This window comes from Carassius auratus, chromosome 31 (assembly GCF_003368295.1).
Source record: "Carassius auratus strain Wakin chromosome 31, ASM336829v1, whole genome shotgun sequence".
In the NCBI taxonomy this organism is placed as follows: Eukaryota; Metazoa; Chordata; class Actinopteri; order Cypriniformes; family Cyprinidae; genus Carassius; species Carassius auratus.
In genome coordinates, this window is record NC_039273.1 from 13548240 (window position 1) to 13559651 (window position 11412).

Sequence of the window (11412 nt, forward strand, 5' to 3'; positions counted from 1 at the left end):
AACATTGTTAATAGGTGGACATACCGGTAGTTCTCCATTGCTTGAAGAGAAAGCATGAGAATATAGAATAGAATAGAATAGAATAGAATAGAATAGAATAGAATAGAATAGAATAGAACACAGAATTAATTAATTAATATAGAAAACGTGCAAAATGAAAACAAAGTCTTGAATGCATGATAGTACATTATTCAAACTGAGAAGTCTATCTAATACAGTATTTCAATATTCTAATTTACAGTCATTTACATTTCAGTCTGCTGTACTACTCTAATCATTTTATTCCTTGCACATATTAAAAGTATTGATAATAATATAAAGAGGCTTAAATTATCGGTCTAAAAAGATAAAATCATCAAATATATATACACAATCATTTGGAAAGTAGCAATAATAACTGATGGATCATAAAATTATTGTTAAAAAAAACTTTAAAATTAAAAAAAGAAACACTTGAAAAAAGGTGCACAAAGTAACACGCAAAGATTATTTTAATGTAAATATCAGATTTTATTTGATAACATTTTATAGTCCATTTATATCGATGTGTGCTGTGGTGTTGAACATTTGTAAACAAAAAGTTTAAAATTGGAGAAATGTCTTAATGTTAATATATAGTTCTATCCGACAGGTGACGCTGCACGCTTGCTTCCGACTGCTGCTGTCTGCAGACAATTTCAACGTGTCGTTAAAGTCTCTTCACACACACACACACACACGAACACACGATATGCGACTCAAGCCTTCTCTAAACTTCATTCGTGTCAACGAAGGTATTTTTTTTTCGGGCTTAAATGTCAGTGCATCCTGATAGCGTCTTTACCTTAGTAAAAGAAGCATGATTAAATATATCACCGATTGATTTTATTTACATAATTCTAACGTAAATTGTTTTCATATTTGTCGTAATTTAGACGGATGTCTGTGTTAAATTGATCAAAAGTGACAGTAAAGAATTCCACGTTTGAAAATTCTTTTGAATTCAAACAAGAATTCTGAAGAAGAAGAAAAAAACATATATGATGGTTTCCATTAATAAATTAACTAACACAAATGATAATAATAAATGTTTGTTAAACAGGAATCAGGATCATGTGACACTGAAGACTGGAGTAATGTCTTCTCAAACTTCAGCTTTACCATCACCAGAATAAATTTCATTTTTAACTTTAATAGAAAAACAATTGTTTTAAATTGTAATATTTGATAATAGTACAATTAAACTATATTTCTGATCCAAGTATTCAATGATCAATCTATTTTACCGGGCGAATGGCACAGGAATGTTTTTGGCAAAACCTTCTGGTAAACAAACCAAAGGAGTAAATGCTTCGCAGATTGTTCTCCTGTGCACATAAATTTTGTGTTTGTGTAATGTAACTTATTACAAAGCATGTTTGATCACCAGGTACCGCTTCAGAGAACATCCAATCCCCTGGTTTCTGAATTCCAGATACAAAAGGAGGCGATTCTTTGAACCATCACATGTTGCCCCTAACACAAGGTAAGTCTTGAATTTTACAAGTCAGCAGAAACATGTTTCCGCATCAAAATTACCTGGAAATGTGATTTTTATGTTTCAAAGATTTTATTCTAGCTCACAAACCTTTGTTGCATCTGAATACAATTTATTGTATTCCGAGAAAAGAGAAACCAAAAAAGACTTGCAACAATGTTTCCAAAAAAGTCTGCACTTGCATCAAGATCACTGAAAATACTTTTCACATTTAATATCGTCTTTTCAACACACAGTATGTTTTTGTTTTTTGTTTTTCTCCAAAGGTTTTGGATTTGGGGTTTTGAATAAATTTAAGGGACACATTTAAATATAGGTTTTCCCCAACGTGCAAGTCTGAATTAACAAGTTGAAATTTACTAAAGATTAGAGCAGAAGTTTAAACACAAATGTAATACATCAGCAATTTTACCTCTTCAAGTAATATGAGAGAAATTTAGACAAGTTAACAAAAAACAATTTATTCCCAAAACAGCCGATCAATTGTTAAAAGCATAAACATTTTATTTCCTTGGGTGCATTTAAGAAATGGCAAAGTGGCATAAATCAAAAAACTATTTCAACTGTTCTAAGCACTGATACAATTGAGGGACATAATTCCCATGTACCAAAACACAACCTGGTCACTGTTGCTTTGTTAATTCATTTTTCGCCAAATGGGATTTATGAAAATACTGAGTGGAGTACAAAAAAGTCCAACCATGTCACCAGTCAAACTGTTTAAAATATGGTTTGTTTGCACAAAAAAATAACAGTAAGTGTCCTTGTTAGTTCCTGAGTCCACTAAGAAGGCTTTTTCTACTAGGTGGTGGTTGATGGTGTTTTTTTTTTCTTTCTTTTCTTCTTCTTCTTTCCTCTCCTTTTGAAGGCATCCAGGTGTTGATGGAACTGATTAAGGGCACTTCCTATCAACACACTGTTTCCCACCTTCCTCATATTCCTGTTTTGAAATCCACATTTGCTGAAAAGTTCCCTACAAGTAACAAAAACAGAGCCATAATTAGTATATATCGTGATGTTGCTAGACTGAAATGAAGGGAATATGCTATGGTGAACATATTGAGTTTTTTTTTTTTTTTTTTTTAAGAAAAAGAAATTGTAAGTGTAAATTCTATACATCTAATATCATAAATAACCGAGTGGCAGTAACTGGGTGTAAATGCTGGCTGACACTCCCGACATAACAGGTGCCTGTACTGCACACTAGTGCTGGTTGCTACACATCATAAAATGGAAAAAGGATGACAACAATGCAGTGTCGCTACTTCTGCCACACAAAATCATTTCAGAGGACATGACGGGGAGAAATTAAACTGCACCTGAAAGAAGTCAGTTCTTTTGGATTCTGTAAAAAAGATGGTGTGTTAGATACCCCAGTCTAAAAGAAGTGCCAATTAACAGTGCTCACAACTGGTTATAGTAACAGTTACAAAACAGTTCCTTTGCCTCCCTAAACTCACTTTTTGAGTGGGATTCATTGATCAAAAGGGATAAATATTTATTACGCATTTGATGGATAGCATTAGTTTTTGGTCAAATCTCTATCGATATTGCAATAATATTGTTAGCGTGGAATTTTTTTTGGCCACAACGATTGTGTAGTTCGAATCTGATCCCGTGACAGTCGTAGTGAACACTACTCACCAGAGACGCGAGGATAGAGCCCCCAATCCAAGCGCTAAATCTGCGCTCCACAGTTGTGTTGTTGGCTATCAATTTCAAACGCATACTCTGCAGAGGACAAAAAACAATTCATGTTATCACAAACCAACAAATCACTTCAAGAGACCCACCTGACACTCGAAAATAACTAAATCAAATGTGCCACTCACTGGTGGTGTCTTCTGCGAGAGTTCTCTGTTAAGTCTGTCTGTAAAGCCTTGGATGAGAGTGTTTCCTCCTGTAACTACCACACTGCCATACAGACCCTGTTTAAAAAAGTAAAAAAAATGTGGGAAGAGATGCAGGACATGGAAATGTAGACGTATAGCAAGTGTTTTAAAATCTTACTGGTCGAATGTCTATGTCACACATGCCAACACTGGTGGTCACAACATGGCCGACTCCCAGCATGGTATTCCCTGACAGGCCCTGTGAAAATGTTAAGATACCGTAAGAAAAAAAAAGAAAAAACTAGCATTTCACAAAGACACTTGGACAACGTAAGAAGGATATTTCTTGCCTTAGCGTTTGAAGGATCAAAAAGACCCTCTGGGATCTTGAGTCTTTCAGCTCCGAAATCACAGTTGTACCCATTAGGCAGCTCATAATGAACGGTGGGCATCTGGGCAGCTACTCTGTATGAAACAAATTGTGACAGTGTGGCGTTTTTCTTTTCTATTAAGATCATAAGCATTGCATATACCCAAAAAGTCAATTGATAAAGCTGAATTTTAGTAGCACAAACATAGTTTCTCAGAAATCATTCTAATTTGTGGATTTGGTGCTCAAGAACATTTGTGCTGCTTAGTATTTTTAAGTAAACAAGCATACATTTCTTTCAGAATCATTTGATTTGAGGTTTATTGAATTTTATTGGTCACATTACAAATGTCTTTACGGTTTGGAACAGAGTTCCTATGAAAGCGGATCTGCTACTAAAAGAATACTGGCATGGAAACTGAGAGAAAAAACAGCTGAAAATATAGTTCATAGAATTAGATTCCCAAGAACAAAAGCAATAAAAAAAGGTGTTCTATAAAACTCTATATTCAAGTATATTCTTAGTTCCAGGGGGAAGTGCAACTCAAACTCATGCCATCTGAATTCCCCAGAGTTACCCAAGCAAAATAACAGAATGAAGGCTGCTGACATAATCGAAGACTAATTCAAATCTGCAATTAGTAAAGCTGAGTGGTATATAAAGTTTGTATGATTTTTCAATATATTTTTTATAAGTAATATGGTATGAGACAATGCCGTTTTTATCGAGATACAGAAGTGGACAAAGTGAGCTGCTGTGGGGACAGTGCAGAATCCAATATGTTCTAAACATGAGACATGCTTTATATTAAAGGGCTAGAAGACATAATTAACTTGGAAGTTAAAGCGGCTCGCCTCCTCAGACACTATGACAGACTCATGTACTGCTGACAGAGTCACTATTTGCATGGTTTTCCTCAGTGCATAATTTACATTTGACTGGTATATTCTCCAACTGTAAACATTAGAAAGTCAAGGTAATATTTCCATTTTGCTCTCAGGAGCCTTAACGCAGATTCTCTGCAGAACCTGTAGCAGTTTCCCATCTAGCTTTATCCAACATTTATGGTGCCAAACAGATGGAGTGCAATAATTGTGAATATTAAACCTACGAGTAAGTGTATTTTCTGATCACAGAATGCAGTAATGGGGTCATCAAAAATAAAATGCAATTAAACAGTGCTCGTGTTCCTTTACTGTAATTTTTAGTTTACTGAACTGAACTTCTGCTTTAAAAATCTTTTTTTCTAAAAAAAAGATTGTAATGTAATATAAGAATGTTATATAAAATATATATAAAAAATATATATGTATTTTTAAATCCAAATAGACAATGTAGAGAATACGAGATATATTTCAGCCAAAAAATACAGAGATATGATTTTTTTGGCCTTATCACCCAGCATTAGCAATTAGTAGAGTTAAATATATCTGCCAAGATCAGACGGTTACATGGCAGAGCGGAATTTAAAAATGAATTTGTTACCAGCATACTACCTACATTAAACTGAGCCATTAGAAAAAAAGAATATACAACAAAATCAATGTAAAGTGATAGTGATGAGCGCAGATGCTGAAAAAGAAAGCGTATTACTCTGGAAAGAGGCTCGAGACAGGGATGTACATGGTCACATTACTCTTTGCATTATACTTGGAACAACTCACTCAATATATTACAAGAAAATAAGGATATTAAGAAGATTAATATTAGAGAAAATGAAGTATCTTGTTAAACAGTATTTTAATGTACTTACGGCAACCTATTGATTTTTTACCTAAACTGATCATATCATCAAACTGGTCATATCAAACTGAGAGGGTAAAAATGAAGATAAACCCAGTTGCTTTCATATGTATTAAAAAAATATATTAAGGAAGATACAGCAAGATGGAACTTATTTCCCTTCTTCAGTTTCAGTTCAAGGATCAAATCCTTTAAAAAGAAAATGAAAAAGACTGTTATATCTATTTCAGACCCTACTGATAGCGATTAACCAAAATCTATTTAATGAATGTAAAGTGGGTATAAAAAAAAAAAAAGTAACCCTCTTTAAAATAATCACATTTTGTTGCTTTGCAGCCTGAAATGAAGACGTACAGTTTTTGTTTTATCCAGCTGTATTTACTCAGTGGAACTTATAACATTCCAAGTGAAAGATATAATGCATGATACTGACAAGATATACGTCAGTATTTTGTTGAACCACCTTTTGCTTTTATTACAGCCTTTAGTCTGTTGGGTTTATCTCTACTAACTAAGCACATCTAGACTTTGCAGTATTTGCCCACTCTTCTTTGCAGAACTTCTCAAGTTCAGTTAAAGTTGATGGTGAGCATTTGTGGACTGGAGTCTTCAAGACATTTCACAGATTTTTAATGGGGCTTAAGTCTGGGCTCTGACTGGGACATGCAATGACATTCACATTTTTCTCCTTCAACTACTGTGTGCTCAGTTTAGCGGTGTGCTTTGGGTCACTGTCATGTTGGAAGGTAAAACTTCTTCCCATAGACAATTTTCTGGCTGAGAGTGATGAAATATTTTATTTGCCCAACAGAAAACATTTGAAGAAGTGACTTTGCCTCATATGTGCTCTGGGTGCATTTAAAGGCCTGACTGTGTAGGCCTCATGGTTTAATTGACTGCAATATAATTGGAGAATACAGAAGGAAGTATCAGGGATGGGTGATGCCACAGGATGAGATTATAGGAAATAGATAATAGGAAAATAAATAAAAAGGAAATAGATAATGTGTGTGAAACTCATTAAAATCCTAAAATGTATATGCCTTTGCAACCTTGGGCACCAAGAAAGTAATAGATAAGAGAATGTATCTTCTGGAAAACAGATTAGCTAAGCGATTGTGGAAAGTACTGGGAATGATACATCAAAGAATGGTCTGTATACTCATTGGACAGTGACCAATAACAAAACTGTACCAAGATAAGAGTCTGGACAGAGACAGATTCAGCTGCTCTGCAGGCTTCTCAACTTTGTTGTCTTCTTGCAATAAAGTCTCATTTTGACTTCTGGAACTTTGCCTCCTGAGCATTATTTTACAAGACAGAGAAGACTTTTCTCCACAACAAAGGCAGCAAGAATTTGAAGGTATTTCGCGTTATTTGGATGGTGAGCTGTATTGGATTTCAACATACTCTGCCTCAGAATAATCAAGGTGCGTTTTGGCAAAGCTCAGATATGACTGCATGTGGCCTTTCTTGAGGAGTAGCTTTTTTTATCCTGATATGTTGGTGTAATCCATTTTATGAGACCCAGTGGAAAAACAGAGGAGAAAATATCCTCCACTCCCAAACAGGCAACCCTAGCTCATAGCAACTTACAATATAAATATTACTGATAACCCAAGGGCAAAATAAGCAAATCTATTACAAAAATATCAATTAGAAGGAAATATGGTGCTTTTCAAATGGTGTGCATATGACTCAGATCTTATAGATCAGATACTAGATTTAGAAACTGGACAACTAGAGGAATAACAGTTATATGTAATATATTAAAAGGAGACAACCCAGATTTTAAACACATAGAAATTTTACTTGGGAGATCTACTGGTACCTACAGATAGAAGAACAAATCCTCTAGTAGATTCATTTAGAAAAGGAACCTAAATATTTTCAGGGACTGTACAGCTAACTTAGATTTTTGGATACGTAATGCTCTGCAAGACATTTGTAAATGTGCAATGCCCCTAGAAAGTAAGACCTCTGAATATTTACTGCCAGAATTGAGAAAAACCGATACTTAATGGATATACTGTTGGTGGCTACTAAAAAGACTCTCACCAAGAAATGGTTTGTCACAGGAAAGTCCTACTATAAATACATTGATGGAAATTATAATGGATATTTACAAATTGGAAAGAAAACAGCATTTGTTAACCAAGAACCGGAACTGTTCACATTAAAATGGGAAAAATAGCAGGTTAACTAAGAAACATCCGACAGAAACTATTTTATTTTTCACAAGCTAATGTTCACTCCCTATATACTTTTTTTATGCGGATATCCTGATGAATACTACTCTCAGGTCTATGGTAAACATCAATGTATGACACACACAACATCTGAAATCGATATGTAAATATAAATCTAAATTTACCCAATGTTGAAATTTAGTGTCACATTTGATTCATTTAATGTGTGCTCGCTGAATAAAAGTATTGATTTCAAACATAAAAAAAAAGAACTAAAACTTTTGAACAGTAGAACATGAAAATAAATGAACTTACTGTTCATCATAGGGTGAATCTGACACCTGTAGCACAGAGGCTTGGAAATCTTGTATGACAGTCTGAAATGACAGGAAGTAACATTTATTATAGAATGCGTGTTATGAATGCACTTCAGTAACTCTCCTCTATGCTCACTTACATTACACATATAGTTATGCCATGAACGGGTAACTTGAGGTAGTTTCTCTTTCTTCTTCCAACTTGCTGGAGTTCCTTCACGAACTGAATCCTTTCATGACAAAACACTGACATTAACTTTTCTTTGAACATTTCATCTATTCCCCACCGCCTCAAAAATGTAATGAGCATCCCAGCCTCCAAACAAGAGACAATAATATGAATGAAAAGAATGAACTTGAGCATTCCTCACCTTCGATGCAATCACATACGGAGGCACTATTTCAACACCTAACTCCTGAAATAGCTCTCTACACTGCATACTCATGAAGTCACCGGCAAGAGGAGACTTTACAATGCCTGAAAGATCATAAAACATACATTATAGAAACATCAACAACATCAAAAAGATTTTATTACATTATTTATTATTCATAGATTAGAAAAAATAAATAAATATGTAAATATAATTTTTAAAAATTGTTAAATTATATATTGTACTAAATAATTATATACATATCAACAGTATTACAATATCTCCTTTATAAAATCCTTTTGTTTTATACTTGATATAATTTTTTTTTCTAAGCACCTTTGGTTTTACAAAGTGTTTTGAATTACCTTGTTGTAGGACATAACCATCATGCACTGGAATAGCAGTTGTGTGTGTCGATCCACTATCTAGCACTAAACCTGTGGACCGTCCATTAGCAAACCTGGAATGCTGAGTAAAGGATTTAACACTTCATGTGTTTTCCTACTGTCTCATTAAATGCTTTAAAATGGATATAGTGCCCAAATTTGCCTTTTAAGTGGATTACTGTCATTCCTTTTGACTGGATATGCATTCTCCACCAATGAAGAAATGAAAAATCAGTTGTTCTCAATCTTTTTGACTCCAAAGCCCCCCTTTTTCACAACAATAATCAGGCCCCATGACCTCTCCAGCTGTTTGCAGTTTACTAGATAAGGATTTTTAAAAATATTTTTATTCACTTTTCTCCCAGTACATTTTTAGAGCTTGAAAATGTATATTCACCATAAAAATGCCATTTAAAGACAATTATAATGTCTTTTCCAGGCCTAGAAATAACACATAAATACATCCAGATGATCTTTAAATCAGTCTTATTTTAAATTATTTAAAGTAATCTTAATGCCCTCTTATAAAAAAGAAAAAAGAAAAACTGTTCTAAATGCAACTCATTTCACAAAGATTTGAAACTTAAGTCAGCCAATTGAAATAAAGGATACGCAGACAGGACAGCTGATTTACACAGGAAGAAAGCAGGGATGTTGTAATGCTCAAACATTAGCTCCGTCAGCTTCTCTCTCTTTGCTCGTGTGTTCCACTGCAAGATGAAGAAAACAAGATCACAGAGTCAAGCTGAAGAATATCAGCAGATGGCACATATATGATTTAATCTATTAGATTGGATTTATAAGCCGAAAATCAACATACCGAGGCCTCTGACATCAGGACTGGATGCAGACTGGGCTCTGATTTGAAGTGCATTTTGTAGGTGTGATCTAAAATGGCTTGGAAACTGTCCCAGTCCTCAACTTCACAACAAAAGAAAATGTGTTAAAGCGGGAATACACACACACAAATGACTCCCATTTAAGTACATTTACGAAAGTGATTTTATATTGCTATCATATTACATAACATAAATCAAACCAAAAAAATGAAGCAATACTTATTCTGACCTGTACTTACCTAAAACAATAGGAAAATGTTATCATACTTAAAGTCATTATATAATAATATCGTTGCTGACAAATGGGTAAGACCTAGTGGTTTACAGGACAGTGGCAAAGCCGAAGATCCATAAAGAAAGCTGCACAAATAGTCTTTTACTGACATCTAATTATTCTGGTTCTACTGGAAATTTTATAATTCTGGTTTTGCTATATGAACTCCTGTTACACTGAATACCAATTTAGTGTGTCTTCTGTAAATCATGGAGAAAAAGTATGATAGCCATTATTTTTGCTCAGAAAAAAATTAAACAGGACACATTTTAATGTACGGGATAAATAAGCAGTAAATTAAAATAAAAGCTGTATTACTCTTTCATTGTTTTGATGACTTTCACCCCTATAAATACACTTACTCATGCCATTTTTGAGAGGTGACATGACCTCCATGTTTTCTCTCGGGACCCTGAGCTGGTTAGTGTCGATGTAATAGGTGGTACCGCTCTTTCCCTTCTCTCCATCCGTCTCCATCGGTGTACTGCCATCCTCCCGGTCCAGAGTCACACCAATCACAGTAGGAAAATCAGCCTAGAAACCACAAAACAACTTTACGCTTAAAACATTTTTTTTTTCAGATTCATCCCCATATATTGATGATATAATCATCCAACTGCTCACACCTTGGGACAGTCCTCTCCTGCATATCCAGCTCTCACGGAGTATGAGCCCATGTCAAAGACGAGAGCTCCAACTTCATCTGTGAAGAAACAATTCAACATCCAAAAAGAAACAGATGAGGATACAACTAAAACACACACACACACACACACACACACACACACACACACAATCTACAAACTCGTATAATATACAAAAAAATCTTTCTATCTGTCTATTACTATACGTAAATCTTCCAGCAAATTGTATTTTTATTAACTACGCACGCAATATTTTATTTGTATAAACTGCGTGCTCAATATTCTGCTGTATGCTGCATTCTATAAAGCATAAAAATCTGAAACGGTGACATCGGACTCATTTTCACTGAATTAGAGCAGAAATAATTATCATGTCATGCTAGTTTGATGGCTAGCGAGCTCATAAACGTGGCGAACTCATTCATTTGATTCTCCCTCCAAAATCGCCCTTACCTCCGCCATACACTCCGCCACTCATTTTTGCGGCTGGTCAATACTGAGGGAAGACAGCTGTTTGGTTTCTTATTTTAAAAGCGGGGATATAAAATAAGAGCCGTACGATTTGTATTTTCACTATCACAACAAAGGAAGCGAATCATACATCTTTTTCTTGGGGGGATTGTGGTGGGCTGTGGTTGAGGTGCTTTAAGCAGCGCCACCAGTCGGCATGGAGGATAAAAAATGAAACGCATAAAAAGTACAGTACTGAGGATTCATATTTGAAAGTATGGGAAAAGGATTAAGCCAGAAAAAGTAATTATGCAATTAATCTTTATTTGATTAAAGTCTATGAGTCAAGTTTATCCAGCTTCGGCAAAGAACTACTTGAAATGTATTGCTGAGTTGTGGTGACTAATGAAAGGTCTATTTAGATGGATTAAGACTGACTATAATTGTGTCCAAATACAGTTTAAACTGAAATTGATG

General features: G+C 34.7%; 1 protein-coding gene across 1 annotated transcript; it reads right to left on the reverse strand.

Annotated features, from left to right (window-relative positions):
• Positions 1-1951: 1951 nt before the first annotated feature.
• LOC113050591 (actin-like protein 6A) lies at positions 1952-11120 on the reverse strand. Its single transcript, XM_026213723.1, has 14 exons — positions 10939-11120; positions 10468-10544; positions 10204-10375; positions 9549-9649; positions 9341-9438; positions 8708-8802; positions 8340-8446; positions 8109-8198; positions 7967-8028; positions 3699-3813; positions 3527-3607; positions 3349-3444; positions 3161-3247; positions 1952-2489 (listed from the first exon to the last, which is right to left on the reverse strand). The coding sequence occupies exons 1-14, from the start codon at positions 10961-10963 to the stop codon at positions 2409-2411; spliced, it is 1287 nt and encodes a 428-aa protein (XP_026069508.1). The 5' UTR covers positions 10964-11120; the 3' UTR covers positions 1952-2408.
• Between the last annotated feature and the right edge of the window lie 292 nt (positions 11121-11412).